At 41.9% G+C, this 26,296-nt stretch overlaps 2 protein-coding genes across 6 annotated transcripts in view; both read right to left on the bottom strand.

The window, feature by feature from the left end:
* Window positions 1-9,193, bottom strand: part of esrp2 (epithelial splicing regulatory protein 2) — a 302,417-nt gene extending 293,224 nt beyond the window's left edge. For 3 of the 4 annotated variants that reach the window (XR_011105049.1, XM_068730198.1, XM_068730196.1), the window contains exons 1-5: window positions 8,782-9,073; window positions 8,263-8,391; window positions 1,167-1,280; window positions 588-702; window positions 248-343 (exon numbers count right to left, since the gene is read on the bottom strand). Coding sequence is in view for 3 of the 4 variants with exons in the window: in XM_068730198.1 (XP_068586299.1) it covers window positions 248-343; window positions 588-702; window positions 1,167-1,280; window positions 8,263-8,391; window positions 8,782-8,913 (586 nt within the window). In the remaining variant the exon portion in view is untranslated. Of the gene's footprint in view, window positions 1-247; window positions 344-587; window positions 703-1,166; window positions 1,281-8,262; window positions 8,392-8,781; window positions 9,074-9,117 lie in introns of those variants that run through there. The other variant, XM_068730195.1, reaches the window with a different exon arrangement.
* A 1,682-nt stretch (window positions 9,194-10,875) lies between these two features.
* nfatc3a (nuclear factor of activated T cells 3a) overlaps window positions 10,876-26,296 on the bottom strand; it is a 55,580-nt gene continuing 40,159 nt past the window's right edge. For both annotated transcript variants that reach the window (XM_068730221.1, XM_068730220.1), the window contains 2 exons: window positions 24,313-25,407; window positions 10,876-14,036 (listed from right to left, as the gene is read on the bottom strand). In XM_068730221.1, the coding sequence (XP_068586322.1) occupies window positions 13,960-14,036; window positions 24,313-25,407 (1,172 nt within the window). In that variant the 3' untranslated portion in view covers window positions 10,876-13,959. The remainder of the gene's footprint in view (window positions 14,037-24,312; window positions 25,408-26,296) is intronic.

Genomic DNA, 26,296 nt, shown 5'->3' with positions numbered 1-26,296 from the left:
TCTCTGTAAACATTTAGGGTTTATTCCAGTTTCCATACAACAAAAAAAAAAAGGCAAGACGGTTGTGGTACAAGACAAAGACTTCAAAGTGCTGATTTTATATAAATAAATAAATAAAAAAAATCAGGTGCAAACAGTTTACGCTACTTCTTTGGTGGTCATATGCATTTCTCCGCTTTCTCTGCACATTTCAGGATTGAAGTTCCCCTCAGATCATTTCAGTTACAACGTGTGGCGGTTTGCTTACTGTGAGGCTCAGCCAGGATGTGGAGTATCAGCTGCGCCATGCTGCTCACCTCCATCACCCCCATCGACTGCTCTGACACAGCCGGGAGACCAACATCTACACACATAGTTAAGGACACTGACATGTTTAAGCGGCCTTTTATTTCCACTTAGCTAATGTGTCGTGCTGCAAGGAAATGGAAAAGATCAGAAAATCTAAATTTGCAAAGAAGACCTACAAACTCTGCAAATACAATTCTGCATATTAAACATTAACACTATCATTTCCACTGACATATACAATCAAAAAGAGTTTTTACAACATAGAGTATCAATAAAATGTGACTAATAGTTAAGGATACATTCCAACATGGAGGCGGGTGTGAGCTTCTGCACAGGGCTGGCATTGGGGCAGCATTTGTGAAACTCTTTCTTCACATCCACAAATGAAAAGAAACATTCAGGAAGGACAAGATTCTGAAAAAAAAAAAGACAAAGGACAAAGTATTCAGTATGACATATTAGACAGACCAGGAACAGCCAGGGGACAAAGAGATGAAAGAGATTTCTGAAGAAAAACATATTTACATGCGACACTATCTTGTGTCAGAGTTCTAACCAGGAACACGAAAAGGAGGAAAAGATTCATTACTTCTTAATGTGAGTCAATGCCCACATTCATGAGGAAAAAAAAAATCCTACCATTGAAGCTCATCACATTTAACTCCGGGACTTTTCTAGAAATGAACTAGTTATACATGTTTAAGGTTTCCACATGGGACACTAGAATTTAACTTGAGCCATGAGCAGAGAAAGCCCTAACTGACATGCTAGTGCTCTGCAATAAGCAAAACATAAATAAATAAATAAAACATCTAGTGGAAACAGGCATATTTCAGACTTTCTTTCCTGTTTAACAAAGCAGCAGTAGGAGCCGTTACCTTTTTGGAAGCTTCGGGGTGGAGGGCCTGTCGGATGACAAGAGGACTGTCGACACAAAGTGTGAAAGAGCTTCTGCCGAGGCATTTCACTTCTGATGACACCGACTGCTGGAACTGCACAATGAAACAGAGAGGAAGGAGAAAAGAAAGTTAAACATGGATTTTATCAAAAGAATATTTAATAATTGTACCCATCACAGTCAATATCAAATCTGAACATAACATATCTAAAAGTATCTTCATTTTGTATCATTTCACTCCAATTCTTAAACATGTTGTGACCTCCTAATAAATGGGTCAAATATGGTTCAACACTCTGTTGGTCAAAGAATTACACTTTAATCTAAAGGCAGACAAGTGAAGGTGGTGTTGTGTTTGACATTTGGCTGTGTGTTTGTTCGTCATTAGGAACGAGGCTTGTCTAACAGGTTTTTGTGTTTGCCTAGCGAGGGAGGGAGCAGACGAAGGAGAGGAATGATCACACCACTAATCACAGTTTTCTCTTAGCACAACCAACAGTCACAGGCAGACGAGAGGGAAAAACAACCCGTACAAGTTCAACCTGCCTGCCTCCATTTCACGTACACTCTGATGGTTCCTAAATACCAGCAACTCCCACATACGTACATGTTTATTTATAAGGACATTCAATGAGCCCCGGTCCTTGTGTTGTGTCAACCTGTTGTTGGCAGATTTCAAATGTCAACAGAGGCCATCACCTCAATATCAACGGCCACTGGTGAGGTCAGAGGACTGCATTTTAGAGAATGTTTTACATCATTTTCTGATTGTAAATGACTAGTCAAGTAAAACAAACAAAATACGGTGTTATATGTTATTTGGAGAGGATATGAGGACCATAAATGTAGCATCTCATCCCCATCAGGTTGCTTTGCATAAGCTCTGAAATCGTATCGACAATGTTGCTTGTATTCATTTGCTGCTCACTGTTCCCATGCAAGACGGAGACTCTTTTGCCTCCAGAACATTAGTAGTTTTTCCTTTGTTCTCCCCTGAATCCTCAAAGTCACCTGTCTCACAGCAAAATTAGACTGTCTGGGTGTGAGGCCAGCAAAAACCCCAATGACTGACTAGTTCCACATGGCCACTGGCTATGTATGACTGATCTCCAGACAGTGAGAAAGTATTAGCGGTGCGTGTTGAAGCATGCTCCCCAACAGTCGGAGAGAAAAGCAGGGCTAACCAGCTGCTGACAAGGGAACAAGTGCTACTGGGTTAGATTAGGGTTTTTTTTTTTTCTTTTTTTTTTTGGGGGGGGGGCTCATGCGCCCCCTGCAGATGTCCAGCTGGGATTCTCAAATCAACGACTTTCAGGATTCTGTACAGCCACCGATAAAAGATCACTGGTCATTTAACTAATACAAAAATAAATTATACATAAAAGTTACACTGATGAAGAGTCAAGTCGAAATTCGTTGCACAGCCATGATTTAAAAAATGGATTTTAAAACGTTTCAAGCGTGAGCTGGACGGTGTTTTTATTCGTTACTTGACTACTTTCCCCAAACTTAAAGAGCACCTGATTTTTAACCAACATCAAGTTTCTTCACCCAGTGCAGAAATCCCTATTTTGTCTTCACACTGTGTATACAAGTTTTCAACTAAGCCCCTCAGCCTAATTCACCGTACGCTGTAAATGTTTCTGCAGTTTTCCGGGTCACGGTCATGTAAAAAACAGGAGAAATGTCAGAAAAACATAAGCAATGTGCTCAATTTCCAAAAGTGCTGCCATTGCTTAGTTGAGAAGGAAAGGGGCAACATATCCAGATAAAACACCAAAAGGCTCTTACATATGATGGTGGTTTACATTAAGAAAGTGAGTGTACCACATGAAATGCACAGGGTCAATGTGTTGTGGTGGGAAGCTCTAAAATGTTAGCTGCCAAACAATTGAAAATTACAAATATATATAAGACAGTATGGATGCTTTTGAATAAGTGAATGCTGGCGTGGTGACCCGGACCTGAAACAGGAGTTATGAATTGACATGGCCGCCATGGATACACAACGGTGTATATTTGGATGGCAGATTTACTGTGTTGGCTGTCACTCTAATCCCAGAGATAGTCGACTTCTTTATTAAGGGCGGTTACGATAAACTGTGCGTAACAACAATAGGTCAACAGGTACATTTTGGTGAAAGAATACTCCACATTCTCAGCTGTGTATGTAACCACAATATTATGCTTCACTAAAAAGGTGGAACCCAGAAATGATTTTTGAAACAAACGCACACAGAGGACAGATCTATTTCAGGCGCTTTGATTATCATACAATAGAATTAACTCTTCAGAAGGTCTTGGCAACATCAGATCTACCCACCCCTTCATGCTTTGATCTACGTCTAGTTCAATTAGCATTTTATCCTGCTGATGTCACCAGTCTGCCCCGAGTACAGAACACAGTATCGACATACCACCTCAGCAGCACACCTTGTATTAAAGCCTTTGCAACGATCGGCAGTGATGAAGCTTTAAGAGTCAAAGACAAGCGGCAAGCAAGAGGGAGAAAAGGACACAATTGAGGAATTTAAAGTCCTTGAATTTGAATTCCCTCATTCATTGAATGGGCCTAGTCTTTTCTTCTCAGTGAGTTGCATGGTTTTCAGTTTTCACAATGCAAATTTCATCCAACGCAACACCTGAAACTTTCATTGTTCAAACAGTAAATGCAAAAACTGTTTGGTAGATTAATCAAGTAGCACATTTTAAGCACAGCCATACTGCTCAATTGATAACAGGACTTCATGTTTGCTCATAGCTGTGCATGCAGCTCCACCTTGGCCAATTACTAAAGCCGGATTACTGAGAGAAAAGCAAATGTTTTACATGACGTAGCGGCACGCCCCACTCCTTGTCTCCACTGTGTCAAAACCGCAGTTTAAACTGAGCAAACAAGCCGAACAGAAGACAAATCTCACAGTGACAACAGATCGGTAAAGACAACAGGCCAATGAGCCAAACTCATGAACAGACCACAGAGTAAAAGGTCAGCTACATTTCATTTTCAGTGAGCATGATCTACTCACTGTATATAGCAGTAAATAAAGTCCTTTACGTGAAAGGGTTAAGTGTTCCACTTTTCTGTTATCGATTCTTTGTTACAAATAAATGAAGAAATAATGTTTTTATTCCTGTGATACAATCATCTTACTGGCACAACCACTGCTTGACTCTGCTGTCAGAAACTGGCTGACAAATTGTAACACATCACACTTTCTCTATGATAATGTAATCTTACTATAAGAAGAAAAGAAAAAAGTAATTTATTTGAGTTCAATCCAAAAACAGCATGTGTTTTCCGTTTCATTATTTTAGAACCCACACATACACTCTTAAAACCAACTTTTGTTCTCACTGTAGCCTCTGAAAAGCTTTTCCACAGATGAGGGGGAGGAAGTGGCCTTTGAACACGGTCCTATCAGAGTCTGCTCTCCAGTGCAGCCGACTGTTTGCATGCAGAGGTGAGGTGGCTCAAGCAAATTCCGATAAGAGCAGCAGGGAGTGTCGGGGCAGTCCCTGTGGAAACTGTTTAAGGCGCCTAAAGTCAAAACACACACACACTGCCACTACAGCAAATTGGCACTTCTCATGACACATAACTGGGCAAAAATCAACACGGATCACAGACAAATGAGTAAATAACAAATCTCCTTTCTTTTTTTCTTTAAATCGCTGGCCATGTATATTTTTAACAAGTTGACATTGTGAGCATGTGCACCACAATTTAACTCAGAGGGATTTACAATCTGTACAACATACAACATCCTCTGTCCCATGACCCTTGCATCAGAACAGGAACCCCCCCCCAATTTTTTTAAAAAAAAAACAGGGAGAGAAAAGTAAGACACCTTATGGAGAGCAACAGACTAAAGATTTGTCTCCCAGGATGGACAGAAGTGCAATATATGTGTGCAGAATGAACACTGCAGATGATATAAATGATTCAAATAATATGAGTACTAAGCAGAATGATGATGAAAAACATTACAACTACTAGGTCCATAAGACCACGCATAGGGAAAAATAATTAATTGGCTATCGTCTTTTTCCTGCTCCAAACTATCGATATTATATCAGCCTTTAAAAATCCACGTCAGTGGATAGACGGACCCAACCAAATGAGTAACTTAACTCAGTGCTGAAGCCAGTAGTCAGTATTTTCTGACTGTGGTCTAACAGTTAAAAAACCGGTGTAACAACAACAACAACAACACCACAAGCAGCTTCCTACAGGCTGTGACATGCCGTAAGTGTCCATGACTAAAGCCACGCCTGTACAGTCAGCTGCAGCCTGACGACAGCTAAAACATTCATCAGCTCACTACCAGGGAAGTGAATTAAACTGCAGGCATGACACTCACACGCACCAGAATGTGTCCCAGATATAGTCATAATTACAGATGCACAAGTACTAGCATGTCATCTACAGCCATCATCCAACACATTCATCTGATCTGACAGAGCCCTGACACATGTGATTTAGTGGATAGATAGATGGATAGATATATATATATAGAGAGAGAGAGAGAAAGAGAGAGAGAGAGAGAGAGAGAGAGAGAGAGAGAGAGAGAGAGAGAGATAGATAGAGAGATATAGATAGAGAGAGAGATAGAGAGATAGATAGAGAGAGAGAGATATATCTTTTTTTTTTTTTAACTTGTCCACATGTATAATAATAGTTTCAGACAGATTAGATATTTTTTTCAGAACTGCTGAGCTTGCTGATCCTAATAGGGGGCTTGAAAGATAAAACAAATTGTGAATTTCCCCACCCCAAAAAAAAGAAAATTGAATATCAATGGGTTGTTCTTGGATTTGGTTGTCTGCCATGTAGCGACTTTCATGCACTGGAACTAAGGGTCTCTGAACACAAAAAAAAAAAATCACGTTTATTATATGAATTATATTAAAGGTTTTGGAGCTTCTGGTATTCATCACTGCAGACATTATAGTATAGTGTATGATCTTTACGCTATTTTAAACTTAGAGGGAATGGGTCTGAAGACGGCTCAACATGGAAATTGGCTAATTTTTGCTCTTGCTCTGCAATTCATAAATATACAGTTTTATTGTGGATTAGTTTGTGTGTAAGGAAAAAGCATGAGGCAAAATATATCAGAAGGACAATTGAAAAAAGCATTTATATCCCAGTGTATGTGGAACAGAACTCATGAAAACAAATATTGTGCTTTCACAATCGCAATGTTACAGAGTTTAACTGGCAATTTGTAAAAAAAATTGAAAAAAACCTGCAAATCTCTTTAACCTTCTTTCTTTATAAATCTTTCACCAAAGAAAACCTACGCATGTCCTTGATGACACAGGTCAATACGATAAGCCCACCAAGAGGCAACTGCTTGTTTTATCACTGGAAAAGTTAGAATGGGCAACCCCATCTAAAAGAAAACACACTTCTATAAAACTATCTTGAAAAAATGTCTATTTACTTTACTTCTCTGTATCAACAAGGACAACACTAATCTTAGAATGACCAACAGAGAAAGTAACTGATGACACAATGGTATGACCAGAACAGACTGATTGCTTGGGTTAATATTTGAAGCTTCAGCACACAAACTAACCTACAGTGGAGCTGAAGTGTTAACAGGTCTGCATGATGCACAAAGGGCTTCAGCATTTGGATCAAACTCCAATGAAATGTAAACTGTGTTAGGCTATGCATTGAGTGTCATAACCCCAGCAGCAGCGTTGCTTAAGAAAACAATTGATTACTCCAACCTGCGTGGTATTCAGACCACAGCAGCTCTACCATCAACCCAAACATGCTAGTGCAGCATGGTAATGACATAATAGAGGGACGGGGAAAAGGTGCAACCAGTGCAAACAAACACTCTTGAGACAGTGGTTGAAAAACATGTTTGGCAACACTTCTGTTGAAACACACCTCCTGACAGGGAGGAACCAGAAAGCAGATTCCCGTGTCGGTCTTAAAGAAGTGCCGCGCTGAGGATGGAGCTTAAGATCCGAAAGCCTCCCCTCCCGTCTGTCCTGCTGCCTAAAACTGAGGTGCGGTCCCAGGTAAACATTCCGCCTTCCAGATGTCTGCTGTGAGCATCAGGCCGAGACAAGACTAGACCTGCGACTCCTCCTTATCTGCAGATGCCCCAGGCTCTGCCCATCCCCCCCCCCCCCCCCCCCCCCAACTGACAGCAGAGTTTAACTGTCAGGGCCAAACCAATGTCATGTCTCAACCAGGTGGAGGACCATTATTTCTAAAGGGCATCGGGGAAATCTGACACACCTCACATTAACTTACAGCTCAAAAACCGAGTCAGGCTTGTCACGTCTCATCTCGCTCTGGGCATAAACTGACAGGAGGAAAGTTGCCCGAGTTTAATTAACTGAATTTCTCACCACGTTAGTGAGAGAGGACAGATTTTAGGAGCTGTAGCTGTGATTTTCATTCCGTATAAATTCAGTACACCAGTTAAGAGATTTCAAATATGGTGTACGGCCTACAAGGCCTGTTATATATGGGGACAAGGGTTTTGGGGACTTGAGGGTGGCTGGTTCAACGCCAGGAATGAAGTGAGGACTGGTAGCTGGAGAGATGGCAGTTCACCTCCTGAGCAGCGATGGACGATACGATCTCGATACGATCTCGATGATGATAAATATCATTATATGGATTTTTTTAGATGAATGGTCTACATGAAATAACCACATGGTTTTGTATCCTATTGACAAAAAGTTTTTTTTAATCTAACCAAGAACTTTAGTGCAAAATAATCTGTTTTTATGAGAACAAATTAGTTAGTATGTGCTTGTTATTATCAACTTAAACAAACTCATGATATATCGCTATATGATTTCAACACAATATGATTCAAGATGATAAATTATCAAATCATATTATTGCCCAGTCCTCCACCTACCGAGGGGCTCATAAGCAAGGCCACCCCATCACTCACCCATCTCTCCACAACAATAAAGCAGGTCTATGGGCCCTATGTGTATTTCCCTAAAAAGGTATTGATAAAAAGTAAAACCTTCTTCTTAAATATTCCTTATGGGGAAATGCACCTCCCATTAATTTTACCGGTGAGACTCACCTGTTGCAGAACTTTGTCCAGAGGCTCAGCTTTGAGGATGTCGTCCACAGTCAGTCCCGTCTCCTCTATACACGGATCCGTCAGCTCCAACGTGTCTGGCTTCACTAGACATCTATGAAGCTTCCCGACCTGTGGAGGGATTTAGCGGTTCATGGCCCAGAATACAGCGTGCAACATGTATGGCAAATTATAGACTAATACACCCACATTCAGGAAATTAACTCTGTTTATATCAGAAGCTGACATGCCAAACCAAAACGGTGTGTTTTTCTCCATGCAGGTGAAGATACAGACCTCACCTGCTTGTTCAATATTGGTCGCACACCTGTAAAAAGGTGAGCTAACGAGGCGGCTGGACGGACAATTGTATGTAGCGTTAAGCTAAGCATTGGAGAAAAAGGGATTCAGGGAGCACACCGTGTTGATTTAAATGTCAAACAAACTGTTCCACTACAGGTAGACACTATGCCACAAACACTCTGGGTACACAACGAACGAAGGGGTCAGAAAGGTCCGTACCTTTTTCTCATGTAGATCCACAATTTGCCACACCAAGAGAATTATTTCCCTCTCATCCGAACCCAGTTTACCCCCATTTGCACCAGCTGTTGCCCCAAAGAACACCACCAGAGTATCACTGTGCGAAGCCATCAGGGACCACAAGGGTAAAAACTACAATTAAAGCAAAGATTAAAATAAAAACAACACGAGGGTTCACCTTTTTCCAAGTGATAAGAAGAGCGAACAAAAGGGCTGGAAACTCAATTGAGGTAAACGGAGAGAGAGAGAGAAAAAAAAAAGGTGGGAGATTATTTTCAGAGGAGCCACGAAAGAGTTTGCGGTCAGAGACTCTACCTGTTGAAGTACTTGAGCGTGTTCTATCCAGAGATACTGGTTTAACTGGTAAAGAAGGGTGGAAATCCGTGTTTCTTTCACACGAACTTCATAACAAGCCCTGGAGTTTTTTTTCCTCCTCTCCTTTCTATTTTTTTTCCCCCTGAGTTACCTGTGTGTGGCTCGTCCTCCGCGCGAGGGGAGCTCAACGGGCCTCTTCTATTGGCTGGTTTGGAAAGGTGAGGGTGGGAGGCTGTGGCGGGTGCTGTGATCTCATTGGTCAGATCTGTTGAATCAGGAAGTAGTCTGGCAAAACTGAGTGGTAATGCAGTTACCTCCATGAGGCACGCAGCGTAGTTATGACTCACACTGATAGTGGAAGGCAAATGAACAGCACAACACCCGCAAAGATACACCTGCAAACATTAAGCGACTTTTTTGAGTGTTTCTATTTTAAATGGTTTGATTAGCCTAGTTTTTTACTTCTTCTAATTATATTCTAATTCTATTATAGTGTTCAAATAATAGGCTCCAAAAATGTGAGCTAGAGTAAATATTTTTCTAAAAAGTGTTTAGATATCGTGGAAGTCATATTAAAGACGTATTTGAACTTTTGGATGTACAAATTGTGCGTGTATATATATAATTATTATATACACAATATAATAGTTGGGGCACATCAGGGCTTTATTAAAGACTAGGCCTTTTTCTGGTCAGATATATGCAGTCTTACACTCTATATTTTCATCTATATGCAGCTTTGATATTGACATAAAATCTGGCGCTAGCAACACCATACAATCTGGAGTTGCGATTAACTTCACAGGTTCTTACTGGCCTGGTCTTTGGCCTGGTTCCCAGAATGCAATGTTTTGTTACCCCTGACACTCCCATCTCTGCTCGCTATGGGCCAGTAGACTGTAGTGAATGCAAGGCTTTTTTGTCTCATCACCTCCTTTCACTCATTTAAATCTCCTAAATCTTAAGAGTAATTCTCAATGTCTCTATCCTCAAGTGAAATCATTCTTTCCAGCTGAACCAGTCTGATTAGTTGAGAGATAAACTGGGAGACATTTCAGCTGAAATCCTAAACACATAATATTCCCCCACAACAACAGCGAAGAACATTTATCTTCATGGCATCAAAGTAGGCATGCTTGTGCACGTCTGTGGCACCAAAATTACATGTTAAGTCTGTTTTAACAGGTGTAACTGCTAAAAAGCTTGTACAATTAGAGAAGGCAATCTGTAGAAGCCACAACCGTACCAGAAAACAACTTAGCTTCTCTGTCAGCTGTAGTATCATGTGGCGTGAGGTGTTTGCAACTCTTCTAAGCCAGTGATAAAAACACTTTCATACCAATCAGCACTTTAGGGATAACCAAGATTCATAGCTCAGTTATTCCTTTTGTCAGGTCCCGTCCTGTGGTGTACTTTTAGCTGGTGGAAGTGTGGGTGACATTAAAAGGGATTACGGTAATCTAGTTGTAAAGGAAAAAAGTTCTCATTGACAGATTAAGAGACAACACATAATAGAATTTAAAGACATTTGCATTGCTGTCTGCAGCTACTTGTCTTTTGATAGTACCACTAGAGGGCGCCAAATCATACATTTTCATACTCTATATGTGCATTATGTTCGTTTCATACTGCTGAAAATGATCCAAATCAGAACTCACCTTTTATTGACCCAACTTTGCACACAGTGTAGTGATATAAAACGTCAAAACGCCGCCTTCGTATCAAAGATATGGAAAAAAAGTGACACAAGGCAATGGCTGAGTTTTCTGTTTTATTGATATATACTACTTTAGAGCCTACAGTATGATGCAAGGTATTCCCTTTGAATAATTTCAAAAAGCACTGCAGTCTTAAAAATTACAAAAATTTTAACATACAAAATATACAAGAAACGACAATACAAGGCTCGGTAAACATCAGCTAAACCTGTATTTCCCTTTTATTTTACAAAACATATATATGTATATGTATATATATATATATGTTTATGTATATATATGTATATATATATACATATATATATATATATGTATATATATACATATATATATTATCAACACTCATACATGTCCCCAACCTTTTAGGAATGACATCCATTTCAAAGTATCAAAAATAGAGTTGTACAGTCTCTGTTTGCTTTACCATAATGTAAAATGGGAACATATTGTTCGCTCTTTGGTTGTGACAGACGAGGACGGCAGCCAGAGTTTACTGTCGATGCTGGTTTTGTTTTACTTTTTCGTTGACTCAAGTCTTTCAAGCTGCAGCACCAGCTTTATATGAAAAAAAAAAGCCATCTCCCTCCTCCCACACAACTCTCAATGTCCACTCTGTGCCCCCCCAAAAAATACAAACGGGAAAATAATAAAAGTTACCGACTTAAGTCTTTAGTCATGAAAGAAAAAAAAAAATCAACCCAGAACAGCATACAGACACACTGACAAACTGGTTTTCAAACAAGAGTTAAGGCATCCTAACAGTTTACATCGTGACATGATACTCTCATCTGAATGTTGTCTGTGAAGTTCATAAGCAACATTACAAATAGTTTATAATCTCCTTTTTTCATTTTCAACGTCATCTCACGTCTGCTGCTGTTATAGTTTGCATAGCCTCAATACGTGTGTGTGTGCTTCTGTTGTTGAAAATAGGACTCTTGAAATTCCTGTCTTCTGTACAGCATATTTGGTACAAACACCAACCATACACCCACACACACACACACACACACACACACACACACACACACACACACACACACACACACACACACACACACCTGAACCTATTAAGATGCTCACACTGCGTCCTCGACAAGGCAGATTGGCTGACGGACAGCTCCAGGATGCTAACAGAATGAATCAAAGCATCTACAACAAGTCTACAGTCTACTTCTAGAGGCATCAAGGTTTGTTTTTTTTGTCTTTTTTTTCCCTCCTCATTTTTAAAGGCATTAGGCAGAATTATAATGCATAGCAGAATCATTTTCACCTGGAAACTGACTTCAAAACCATCACGAGCAACACTCCTCAGCTCTCACATGCAGGAGCATCATTGTCAAGCTTAAGGCAAACAAAATGAAAAAGCCGAATGGAAGTCTGTCTGTTCACACACACGCCTGAAACCTGCCCGGAGACGCTCTTTCTTTGTTATTGCTGCCATACAGGCACTGCATATCTGAATACATCATTGTGAATAGACACCATTCTGGACACTATTAAGGAAAAGTGTTTGATTGTGGACAGCAAACGTTGATTGTTGCAAACAGGGGAAGTGCATCCAGATGTTCTTCGCTAGACTTTAGGATTTTTTTTTTACCGTGTTGAGGGGGGGGGGGACAATACATACATATATGTAATATATAAACATCTTTAGGTATAAAATACTTTCAAAACTTTAGTCAGATCGTTTTCCCGTTAAATGTCACACCATCACAGGTAAGGTGGCTGTTAGGAAGTCGAAGGCACACTAGGGCCTCTGGGAGATTTGGGGAGTTATTGCATGAAAATACATTTCAGAGGCAGGGACGTCTGTGGATGAATAAAAACACTTCTTTGTAACGTGAAAACATCGGGCATCTTCAAATATCTTTGAATAGAAATTAGAGGGCTAACTCAGTCCTGAAACCTGCTCATCCCTCACCAGGATTCATCAAATCATCTTTCTGAAACAATATCATCATCAACACTCAAAGCCAGCTGTGCAAATCAACAACAAAAAAGCTTAAGCTACCATTCAAAGCTGCTAAGTGTTAATAAGGCATTTGATCAACTTGAAGATAAAGAGATACAGGAGAGGGAAGAAGTAACTGATGAATAGACAGAAGAGGGGAAAGAGAGAGAGGAGTCAATTCATGTACAGATATCTACACAGCTGCAAGGTTACTAAAAGTTGTGGAATGTTGCAAGTTGCAGATCCCAGACCAGCATCGGAGGAGCACGACCCTCCACTGCCGGGTCCCTGTACTCCAGACCTGAATGATGTTATCATCTAAAAGGGAAAAGATCAAGGAGTGGACACTGTCGTCATCAATGAGCCAAGAACGAAAACAAAACTGGGATTTGATGGAAAAGTTCAGCCAGATATTCAAATTCAAATTAATAATTGATGATAATTGAGATTCTGATCCTTCAATGTTGTTTGATCTGAATGTGGGAACACAATTTTACAACTAATAATTATGTTTGTGTTTTTAATTTGTTTGGCCACACCACACTTTTGCTGGTGTGCTGATGTTTTGGATCCCCGTTCTGGCTTGCTGTGAGAGCACTGTGCACTCCTGCGGTTTTCTCATTCTTATTCTTAATCTCTCAAGACGTCTTCATTCATGAAGGTCTATGCTGGTGAGAGAGGGACGACAACAGACACTGCTGCATTGCCTCCACTGCAGAAAGAGTTATCAAAAGAGCGACTGCTCTATAGTCCTGGAGAGCTGATTGGTCAGGAAGACAGCGGTGCTTTGACACACCTGATGAAGAGGGACGGGTCACATCTTATTCTCCAACCATCTCAACCTCGCTGTAACTTGACATGGCCATGTTCTGCCGCACCTTTCTCTTTAATCTGTGTGGGTTTTTAATCTATATCTCTGAATAAGAGAACTCAGAGACGAATGAGAGTGTCTTCTTGTCAGGCTGGTGGTGTAGCAGGTCCACGAGGCTTTAACGAGAATCTGCAACCGTATTCTGTCTTCCACCACGGCCTTTCTTATCTCTTCCTGCACTCTTGTCCCACCACAAACAGGACCAGCACCAGGACCAGGACCCCGAGGTTGGGTTTCGAGAGCTTGAGGCGGTGGTTCATGACCCAAAAGGCTACGTCAGGGCCTGAGTGTGGGCTGGGCTATGACTGGTTGTGTGCTGATGGAGGACCGTGACTGTTGGGGGACTGGGACATGTCTCTGCCGATGATTTCATTCACTGTGGAGAGAAAAATAAAAAAAAGAGTAAACATCTTTTATGTGAGTCAAAATATCAAAGTACTGGATTCAACAGTTTTGAAGCTAAAACACATATTCAAGTGAGACACACATTGGTGGGAAAATGACAGTTGAGGACGATTAAAAAAAAAAAAAAAAAGGGCAATGTACACTAGAAAAACAATCATGGTAGATTCCCATTTGATGAAGTAATAAAGTAATAAAAGTAATATTTTAATAAATATCAACCAATGGATGAGGTGTTGACTTGAAGGGCTGCTATATGTTTTTGAAACCACCAGATGTCACTGTGCATGTTGAGTTTGAATCTTTTTTTTGGCACAAATTGACAGAAAGCCCTGAAGCCACTGGCTTCATCCGCCCATCGCTGGTGGGAAGCTCAGTTGAAGTACACCTCCCTTGCCAGCAGAGGACGGTGTTGTTCCACGCTGCGTTTTGAGACGTCAAACTCGACCAGCAGCGAGCTCAAAGTGGAAAAACTCAAACAAACTGGAAGACCCAAAGGTCACAAAGTCACAGATCTGACACGAGATATAACCCTCACAACAACAAAAGAGAAAAACTATTCCATTCAATAAATGTGCCATTTCTGACCTTAGTCTGAGTCTAAGAAATGTTATCAGTTACCACATATAAACACGGTCCTGTGCAGCCGGCCAACCAGCAGGCCTGTCTGTTATTTCATTAGAGCTAGGGGCAAAGGGGCCGAGTAAAACCAATCAATTGTCAAAAACGCACTGTGGAGCCTGGGGGCGGCACTGAGGTTTATTAATCCACTGACTCAGTTAAAGCCTGATTTAAAAAAACAAAACAGATAACTCTTTCTCTGCGCTGCCTGTGATTGTTTTACATCTGCTGCCTCCATTCAGTATTCACACTGGGACCACAGGAGACACAGCAGGGAGCTAGTAAAAAAAAGTGCAGCCGTGAAGTAAATCATCTTCAAATACTTAGTGGTGAGGAAAGACACAAGGACAGACAGAGAAGTGTTCTGGTGAAACCCATGGAAAATGTGAAGCGAACGTTCCTTTTTTCCACTGTAATAAAACAGTGTTTGTCCCGTTGACTCCTTGGTGTGATTTCTCTCGAGTGTTTTTAAGATGACGTTGACGGGTCAGAAACAGCAGGCTGGGCAAACTGGTTTGGGAGGGTGCAGCAGAGACCTCTGGCCCAGACACTGGGAGTTATAATGTCGACTTGTCTGTACATGGCTGCTCTTCTCTCCTCCACACAACTGTACTTTAAACGCACACAATGCCCAGGCCATAATAACCACATGTATTACTGTAACTTTATTTAAAACGAGGGGGAAGGGGATGATGCAGTCAATGATGAGAAAGTGAACCAAGCCAAGCGTGTTTCATGAAGAAACCATATTTAAATTGAATTTTCATAATCTCCTCAGACTGCAGTCCGTTTTTCTTGTGTACTGCACACACGTCCATTAAACACCTTGTTTCTTTTACGGCCTCTGTCTCAGGACCAACAGGTTGAATTTAGTGCCTTGGTGTGCATTCTATTTTATTTGTGTTTTCTGCTGCTTGCTTTTGTGTCTGGCCACCATCACTCACATCATCCTGTTAGCGTGGGAGGCTCTTCCTTTCCCATGTCAACCCTGTTCACATACAGACACACACACACACACACAAACACACACACACACACACACACACACACACACACACACACACACACACACACACACACACACACACACACACACACACACACACACACACACACACACACACACACGATCACACTCGCAGCACCACCACGCACTTATGAGACTACACTGTGACTATCAAAACAAACATTTACCTTTGTGTATATAACACTGAGGTACAATATACAACAAGTTGGCCAGTTTATTGATTTTGTCAGACTATTCCATTGTTGAAATAAAACTGTGATGGAGGGCTGCAGATTTCCTTTAAAGGCCTTTCAAAAGACAAGTGGTGCAACTGTGCTCAAAATAAAGAGCATCTCAGTGCTGTCAAAGGAGCCTGAGAGCAGCTGTATACATACATACAAATGAAAACTGAGCTTCTTCTGTCCGAGCTCCACACCGCTTGAGTGAAATGTAGCTGAGAAAGGTTTAATTTCACTCCTATATTCTATATTTGACTTCTTTTAACGCAGAACAAATATATTAAATATCATAAATAGCGATGTTTACGGGCCTGTCTTGGACTCGCGCACAGCTGAAATGTTCTGTGGTGAACTCTGTTGGTAGCTGTGTTGATTCATGGGAGTGGATCTGCTCTAACACCACAGGAATATGAACAGCACAGTGCGAAGCGCGACAGACCGACATCAAGTGGGCGTCTGCAGAAAGCACATCACTTTCCGCTGTACCGCTTAGATTGTTGCAGAGGCCAAACATGAATCTATGGTCTGGTAAATCAGGAGACAGCGAGCGCAGCTTGCATAAAACAATCTGAAACCCATGACGTAATTATTTATTAAGTGCATTGTTGCTCTAATTACTCTCAATTTGATTCTCTCGGTTTTCGTATTTAAAAAAAAGGTGACCGAACAGGTTTCCCCACACATTCTGTCAGAAACATGTTCGTTAGGCTTCACTCTCGATATCTGTACATGACGACTTGATTTGGGGCCGTTTGAAGAAAGATTGTACTTATCGTGGAAGTGAATTTCCATCTCTGTTTTCCTTACGAGAAAAATCAGCATGTGGACTAAAGACAAAAAATATAAAACACAAAATACACTTGATTTGACACAAGTGATATTTTACAAGTATTTTACATAAAACAAGGCTACATTGTCCCATATCAGAGAGCAGTTATCTATGCTTCACACATCAATAGGCCAGAAGTGAAAGAGAGGTTTGAGTCGAGCCCGGCCCGATGAAGAGTTTCACATGCTGATAGTGTCTTCTCAGATTTACTGGTATTGGTCATGACAACAGAAAGCCGGTGATTCAGCGCTGCCTGCCATCGCTAGTGTGGCTCTGAATGGCTCAGCAGGAGGGAGATCCTCTGCATATGACTGGGAGGGGGGCTCCCTCATCAAAATATACATCTGCAGTCAGCCGACCTGCACTACTACTACTACAAATACTACTACTAGTGCTGCTGCTCTCACGCAGGCTTACATCAGATGGATGCTTCCCTTCTGCGCTGATCGCTTTTAATGCTCAATGTATGCCCAAGAAAGACATAAGCAAAACATTTTTAAAAAAATCCCAAAATGTGGCTAGAATAATGTGACGAGGTCATAGTTTTTGCAGCTTTTAAAAAAAGAAATCGTTGCTCGAGAAACAAATGTATTGTCAGATCTACATATGCTGTATGAATTGTCATCGGGAGATTCTTTAATCTTTAACGTCTCAACAGGAGACCACTGTGATTGGGTAATCTCACGCCTCCATTTCTAAAGTGCATGTCAAAGGGAGGTATATTAAAAAGATTTCCATAATGCAAAACAGAAGTGAAATAAGCAGATACGATAAACATGTCTCCTGTCGAAATGGAAACTGGGTAATTATCATAACCCTCTATGACACATTGAAAAAAGTTCCCTGACCCGGGCTTAGAAAACATTACTCTGGCAGAGCAGATTAAGCAACTCAAAAGATTGACTGATCCTCGAGTCCAACAAATGAAGACAACATGCCACAACGGAAAAAAACATTTGTGCAACGGGAAGAAAAAGAGGCAAGATGTTTTGCCTGCAAGAGGGAATATCAAAGCACACAGTTTCCACTCGCAGGTCCCTGTAATGACATGCACAGTCCACGTCTTCACAGAGCCCCAGGTATGAGAGGAAACGTGAAGAGAAAATCCACTGAGCGATCACACACACACACACACACACACACACACAGTGGAAAGAAATGGTCATTTGATGGAACTTGTCTTGAAATCTCAGGCTCAGTAAAGCTCTTTCTGGTTTACTCGTTCAACTCTGCTGCTGCTCTGTGATCTGTTGTATTTTCATTTCACTTTTGGAGTAGGTGAGTGAGTGAGTGGGTGACGGCACATAGATCTTTAGAAAATCAGTTTCTCAAAGTCCCTCGTTTCTGTGAGTCATCGCTGGATTTCCCATTTTTGATCTGACAGTAAGCGATTCAAAAGACTCCCCTCTCGCCTTTTGATCCGGGGACACAGAACAGCGGCTCCACTCAGCAGACGACCACAGGACCGGGCTTTTAGGGAGGAAACCACTGGAGCCCAAACGGCCGCCCGGGGAGATCGGCAAAGCTCATTACGATGGTTAATAACGGTGCATAGTGTAGGCCTTATCAGAGGGCGTGACGTTGATGAGTCTCTAAAGCTCTTCCAGTCATTTAATGGGTGGTGGTCAGGATCCGCTTACCCATGTAAGTTAATAGATTTGTTCTCTTCCTTTTGGTTAATGTTTCCTTCACTCCTGTTCCATGAGGACAATATACAGCAGTAGAGCCGTAACCAACGATTATTTTCATTATTGAAATAATTGTTTGGTCAATAAAATGTCAGAAAATAGTGAAAAATACCCTAAAGCCCAAGGTGTCTTCAAAATAGCTTGTTTATCAGTCCAAACTCCAAAAATATATGAAAAATAAATATCTGTCGATCACCCAATCATTGGTTTAAGAGTAGAGTTTAAAGAATAGAATCTTCCGCACTGCAGCTGAGGCGACTCATCGATGTAAACTTCGCATACACATATTTCAGCCGCTGTACATTCAGTAAGGGGAGTGAAATCTACTTCACTACACTGTGATGAGAAATGTGACTGGTATTCATTTTCCAGTCAAACACTGGCGCTCGATGGTTTGCCTGACGAGCACAAAATCAACTCTGACACAATGTAACAAACAAAAATCTGGGCTAAATTGAAGACGGCGCTGTTAATTTTCATAATAATTTGATAATCAGAATCATGAACTTCAAGTCAATATGTTGCTCTCGTCTCCGCTGAGGGATTTCCAGGCTTCCCCTCCTTCCGTCCAAAGAGAAAGGCTGCCAAGACCTCTGCATTACACTCTCTAAGACCTTAATTGTATGGAAAGATGACACAGAAAGTCCATTTCCACTTGTTTCAGGGGAAAAGACCAGCAAACGTTTGCCATTGTTTTTAATGAGCAGCAGCGGCAGCATTTGATGGAAACGTATTTTCCTTCCACTGTTGTTTTTTTCATGCCATCAAATCAAGAGCTCTGTGCCTTACTCTGTTATGGTTGGTTAATGGTGGCATGAAGCCTCTGAATGAGATGGTCCCATATACACATGTCTGTGTCCATAAACAACACAAATATGATTTATATCTGGTTATTTCAGACAAATAATCAAAGTTAAATGAACTACAGACATGTTTACATTTGTTCCTGGCGCTGCACACACACACACACACACACACACACACACACACACACACACACACACGGAACAATATCAGAAGTTATGATTATGAAAAAAGTAGTTTGTCTATATTTGTCAATATCTCTTGTGATGTGATGAGTTCAATGCTTTTACCGTAAGTTAACTTTACGCGGTTGGCAGCTATTAAATGACAATAAATGAGGCAGTTACACCTTTACAGTACAAAAAGAAATTGGGCTCTCTGCCATTTTACAACACACAGGGAGTGTGCAGTCAGCTCATGAGCTGGAGGAGACCTAAAACTGAGAGGACTGTTAATTCTCAGTGGGATTGGCAGTGCTGATGTTATGCAATAGTCAGACATAATCACTTTCTGGCAGAGACTCACGTGAGTAGAGCATTACCACTCTCATATCTCTCCGATAAATATAAGGCTGCAGTCAGAAGCCGGTGAGACTGACCAACAGCTAGCGTGACTCTCTCCGAAGGTAACAAAATCCACCTGCACCTCTCAAGTCCACTAGTTAACATGTAGTGTACACATAACCATTGTAGAATTGTTGTTTTTACATGAGTGTTTGTATGATTTAAACAAACAAGATACACCATGTTAATGAGTCAGCATTACAGGTGCTGGTAGGCGGATTTTGTTACCTTTAGCCGGAGCCAGACTAGCTAGTTTTCCCATTTTCAGTCTTTATGCTGATTTCATTGAGCCGATTGGTGGCTGCAGCCTGATATCTTATGTCGAGATGAATTGAAAAATGTCTTTTTGACCCTTTTAGATCACAGCGACGTTCTTATTGTGCACCTATTTAATAATGTATGCAAAAATTACAAAAAATAAATCGTATTTCTATATTTAAACTTTTCTTCCTGTCTCCTGTTACTTACGTAAACTACAACCAACCAACTTAAACCAATTATATGACATCAATATGCAACTTTAGTGAAGGGGGGGGGGGGGGTGAAGCCACAGTTCTCCACATCGCACTACATTCTAAGCCCGCCCACTTTTTTTGCGGTCCAATCAAATGGGAAGTATTTGATTTAAATCCCTCTTGTAACTGCACACGGCTCAAATATTTGGTTTCACTGAGGAATACATCACAGTACAGAAGCTAAAGACGGGACTTTCACATACGGAGAAGAGTAGTCTTGATCTTCTCATCTAACTTTGGGCAATAAAGCAGCTAATCAATATATAGAATTCATCATTTTGATAGAACAATGACGTTTAATTGATCTTTAAATTTAGAAAGAGCAGAGGACATGTGTGCAACGAAACAGTAAAGACATGTATTGAAAAGATGTGTTCACTCCATGTGAACGAACAGTGCCTCGTATATTTGATTACATCTTCAATACAGGATGTGTCACTCCCTGTGTGTATTCATTTGTGTCATTACTGAGGCCGTGTCTCTCATAAGGAGAACTCGGACTATTATTAACCCTCCATGCCGTGCTCGCAGTTTGAGGCAGCTGTGGATTTGGGCCGGGCCAACAAAAGAGCAGCTTTTGTTGTGAACACACTGCACACACTACTGACACCCCAGTAACTGCTTACACACACACACACACACACACACACACACACACACACACACACACACACACACACACACACACACACACACACACACACACACACACACACACACACACACACACACGTGCTATCCCTTCCCATTCATGTTCTGTAAACATGGAGATCGTCACATGCTGATTAATTGCTTACATGCACGGTTCGGCAGCACAGAGGCTTCATATTCTGTCACCACGACGGCTGTAATCATCGTTACAGGAGGGCCTATTCTTCAGCTCCTGTGTTTACGTAGAAGCCAAACACACACGTTTTCAGGGCTTTGACAAACCTGGTTGATAATCTCGCAGGGGATTGATATTAATTAATATAAAAACAGTACTAATATTCTATAATAGGTCCATCAATCATCTCTACTTGTTCATTCTTGAGTCCTGTAACAAAAAAAGAACCTGTATTTATTTATTTGAGGTACTGACACACCATGGTCTCTTCACTGAATGTGCCAAACAGTGACCCTGAAAATGATCTTTAATAATATTTAATGAAAACCTTACTCCTGTTTTAATTGAGACATCAAAGCAGTAGAAATACACAAAGCTGCACATATTAACAACATTCAGTTCTGTCCTGTGCTGCGTTGTTGAAAAGTTCCTTCTTTTCTTTTTCCAGTTCATTGCCTTTGTTAACATCTTCTTTTTCTTATGTTCACCGCAAAATCTAATAAAAACAAAGCCTTGCCTTCTGTCTACTGTGATTTCAAAGAGACTAACATTAAATATATTATATTACAAATATATTTGTAATAGGGGAATTTTCACAGTAACTACACTACTTATTTTAGTCTATATGGAGAATATCAAAATAAAAAGTAGATACCTTTTTCAAAAAGAATGAAATGATCAAGTATAGACTTTCCTGTCAGATGCCGAGTACACTTCAGATTGAATGTCTCGGCTGAGTGACCCTGCAGTGGGGTTGGATTCTGACCTCGTCTGTCCATCTGTCTGTCAGTCTGTCTTCTCACCTCCTGTGTCTCCTGCTTGCAGCACACTCACACCTCCACCAACATCAAACAGATAGACACAAACACAATACCGCGTCCAACGCACACACACAAAGACACACATCTCAGGCATGCTCTGGTGTGCGTCACAAGGGCCATCTGCTTGCTAACCAGAGCAGTTTTCTGCTCGCTCACATTCGTATTCCCTCTCATGCCACTGACAGACGTCTGTGATTCTACTGCAGGAGTTATTCTTTTCATGTATAACGACCGTATGATCAAACAATGATGCAGTCTCAGCTTTCTACAGGTCAGAAAACAGTTCAAAGCCACATTTTACCCAAACACATGGAATGTTTTAATAAAAGATGTATTTTAAAAGTGGATGACAGTAGAAATAATACAAATCATAGAGTACAGATCATGAGCTGAAGGGAGAAAAGTTGATGCAACATCATTCTCAAATGTGTGAAGCGTTAAAGGGCGACGTGTTGATGGCAGTTACACGTAATTGTTTAGCAGAAGGTTGATTTCTAATGAAATTAATAGCATAGATGATCACAGTGATTATACACACTGCCTTAAAAAGTTAATTATGTATAATAGCTCTGGATTTTATTTGTATGTTATGAATGTTATGTATGCATTAATGCCCGTCCTGATCTGTCTGTCTGTCTGTTAAACTGGGGTGAATATGGTCTACTTAAAAAAAAAAGAGTGTGACCTCCTAAAACTGGGAGCTGGGTGTAAGCTTCCCACTGCTACTTCAAAACATGGCCTACAGAGCTGGTCTGGCACAGAAAGCTATTTTTAGCCACCGGCTCAAAGGGAGAGCTTACATTCCCAGTTGAACCGTGTCATTTACAAACTTTTCTCACACTTTATTTATTTATTTATTTTTGCGAGAGCACAGCCAGCTACTTTCAGAGTGCGTCTGTCTCTGCATATGTGATCGGGAGAGGCACGACGAAATCCTAGTTTCAGTTTTGTGTGAAAAATGTCTAAGTAAACACATTTTATGGGGCACATTGTCTGTAATAAATAAAAGAAAAGAGAAGATGAAACAGGTTTTTTTTTCAAGGACATACGCTTAAATGTGTGTGTATGCACAAAGTATCATGCACTGATAAACCTCAGCGGTTGTCGGCCTTTCACACATGACTTATTGACAATGGCCCTGTGATAATTAGGCTGACCCTTGCTAGCACACAATATCACACCTCCCTGACAGCCTCGTCAGGCTATTCATTAACCCTAAACCTTCAGGACCCTCATTTGAATATGGCACCGGGGTTAATAAAACCAAAGCAAGGCTCTGAACGGCAGATAAGGAGGTAGATGATTGGGAATAGCTGGGACACACATATTTTAAGAAAATAAGTAGGGTTCATGTAAGAGAGACAAAAGCTGCTAAATGCATGTGCTGACTTCACAGCCAATTGTTAGGTCAACAAGTTCTCCTGAGCATGCTAATTAGAGTTGTTAATGCATGTACACACACGCTCACGCACACACAGACGCACACAGGATGCAGCAGCACACAGCTGTAGTTTCTGTGTTTCAGCTGCCGTCTTTGCAAGTAACACAAAATGATGCAATCCTCTCCCCAGCGCCAAGAAGCCAAAAAACTGCTGCCCGAGATAGAGAAGCTTAGCAGTTTTACCACTATGCCTTATGATGCTATAGTTATCAGTCCTATTGTGTCTATGTTACCCAATACTAAGTCACAGGACCCCTCAGTAATGAACCTGTGCGCTGCAACAACAGATGAAAGGCTATCACCATAATCAGGCATTACGGTTTCAGCCACTTGAAAACTACTGGTTTAGTTTTACATCATCAGACACAAATTTATCTTGCACGTGACATTTTGTTGGGTAAATGTAATCCCTCAACGGTCCATTGTTTTAGACTGAAAATGAGATTGTTCACGGATTGAGTGTGAGGTGTAAATATTTTGGGTAAAAGGACACGGCGCGGAAGGAAAATGTGATAATGAAAGCAGAAAAACTGGAGAATGAGTGTCGGAGCAAAAGCAAAAGAGACGTGTAATTACTTACACAAAGCAAAACTAAGTGAAGGGTGGATGGAGTGAAGGTGCGTGTCTATTGGGTGTCTCTTTTTAATTGTTTTAGGGGGCTTGCAACCAAATCTGATCAGGTGTCTATTCTTAGTGAGTTGAAAGTTAAATGAACTTGTCATAGACATCCTGTGCTCTTCTTTGTCTCTTTTCCCAAACTGACAAATCACAGTAAAACGGCAGGTAGATGTCATTGCTCTCAATGACTGTCAGTGCTTTTCTGCTCGTTGAAGACATTAATTGGACACAAAATGATTTTACAGTCACAGAGGTTAACACCCTAGATAAATATCTTACCATCGTCCAGCGTGATGTCCTGTAGGCCGATGGAGCGGAAGGTGGGCTCCCTCTCTTCAGGCTCCTCTTTGATGTTCAGCCTCTCTCCGTCCGAGGGGAACGGCCCCTGAGGGCTTAGAGGGTGAACCAGGGGCCCCGCTGCCACCGGGGACAGGCTGGCCATGACCGGGCTTGTAGCCTGGGGAGAGGGCTGTCCTGAATGCTGCTGGTGCATGGGCCCCAGAGGACTGCCGCCAGAGGTGGGGGAGGAGGAGGTGGGAGACTGGTAGGGCAGGGAGTGGAGCTGAGGAGAGGAAGGCCCAGAGTGGGGAGAGGGGATCATCCGTGGAGCAGGGGCGCTGGACGGTGTGGGACACGAGGACGACCTTTGACTAACCGGGTGGTAGCCCATAGCTCTCTGCAGTTGGGAGGAGTGCTGCCCTACAAGGGGGTGGCCACCGGGAGAGGGCACCCGGGTGGGATTTGGGGAGCAGTGATAGCCTCCGAGTGTGTGAAGGTGTGGGGATGATGGGGCGAGCAGGGGCTGCTGGCTCTGGGGAGACCCAGCGATGGGGTTGGTGGTTGAAGAGGAGGGAGCTGATGGTGAGGAGCAAGGGGAGGAAGGGTACACCATGCCCATGCTTATTGGGTGCGACGCCGCACTGGGGCTGTGCTGAAAGGGCATCCGCTCGTAGCCCTGAGGAGCAAGGCTGGACTGGCCGTTGAAGGGCAGGCTATGACTATGACTGTGGCTGTGCTGCATAGACTGGTAGGAGGGCCGGGGAGGAGCAGGAAGAGGATCGGGGGCAGAACTCGGGTGGAACGTCATGTGGCAGTCCGCGGGAGGGTGGTGCAAGCTGTGACCCTGCAGGTGAGGCAGGTGCTGGAAAGATGGGGAGCCGAGGGAGGAGCAGGGGGCCTGCAGGGGTAGCAGGCCAGGTCCGGAGCCGGCGGCCAGGCCACGAGGGGAGCTGGACAGAAGGCTGTCCGATGGGTGGCACTGCTCAGGAGAAGGCAGCTGGGTGCGCACCAGACTGGCAGCGTGTGCCAGGGGCATGGACATAGGGGGTACTGCAGAAAGGTCCAGCTCCTCTCTGTGCTCCTGTTTCACCATGACTAAAAGGAGAGAGGTTTGCACATAGAGAGGGAGGAAGGGAGATGTGACGAAAGAGGATAGACAGACAGGGTGAGAGAAAAAAAAAACACATTGTCAGTTATGTCTATCAATAAAATACTGAAGAGGGAAAATAAAGAAACTGGTATTTTTGCTTCAGGTAGAGAATTCCAGTGACTTCAACCAGCTAAATAAAAGGCAGCAGTTTTTCCTCATTCTCAACCCCTAGTAATTCCCTGAATGTGTGGCTATGAAGTTGAAATATGTTTCATCATGAGAATCTCAAAGCAGTAAAAATAGTCTGAAATGTATGTATTGTGTAATGGGTCTCCTTCCAGATATAAAAAAACAAACAACTAGTGACATTGTAACGGTAAATGGGGCCATTCCCTTTTACTGTGAAAGCTCACAGCACTGCTATGCCGATCGGTAACCTATTTCCCAATCTGGTGCTTTGTGACAGTGAGTTTTATTTTTATCCAGCTCTGAATTAGAGGGAGAGCATATGTTGTCGGTCCGGGTGCCATCATGTGAAATGTTGTGTGGGAAGAGGAGCCGAATGCCCCGCAGCCCAGATCAGACGGAAAGCAAACGAGTGCACTGCTCATGCCCTCTACTCACCCCATCATGCCTCTGGGAGGGAGAGGGAAGGGGGCACAAAAAGGGCAAACAGTGTTTAAGTCAAGTCCATTCCGGCTAAAAAATGGAGCCAGAGGGATATCAAGGGTAAGAGAAGAGTATCATAATGAATATTAAAACATAAAACATAACTGAAGTCTGGGTGTTTTCATTTTTTTGACCCAACATTAATTCAGCCACAAAGTTGAGCATACCTACAATCAAATCAATGTTTGACAAAGACATTTTGTCACCCAATTTTCTCAGAACACA

Source organism: Cebidichthys violaceus, unplaced genomic scaffold (genome assembly GCF_023349555.1).
Source record: "Cebidichthys violaceus isolate CVI_PGR_0920_01 unplaced genomic scaffold, fCebVio1.0.p SCAF_5, whole genome shotgun sequence".
NCBI classification, from domain to species: Eukaryota; Metazoa; Chordata; class Actinopteri; order Perciformes; family Stichaeidae; genus Cebidichthys; species Cebidichthys violaceus.
Note: the sequence above shows the minus strand (reverse complement) of the source record. Positions and strands in the feature narration are given on the sequence as shown.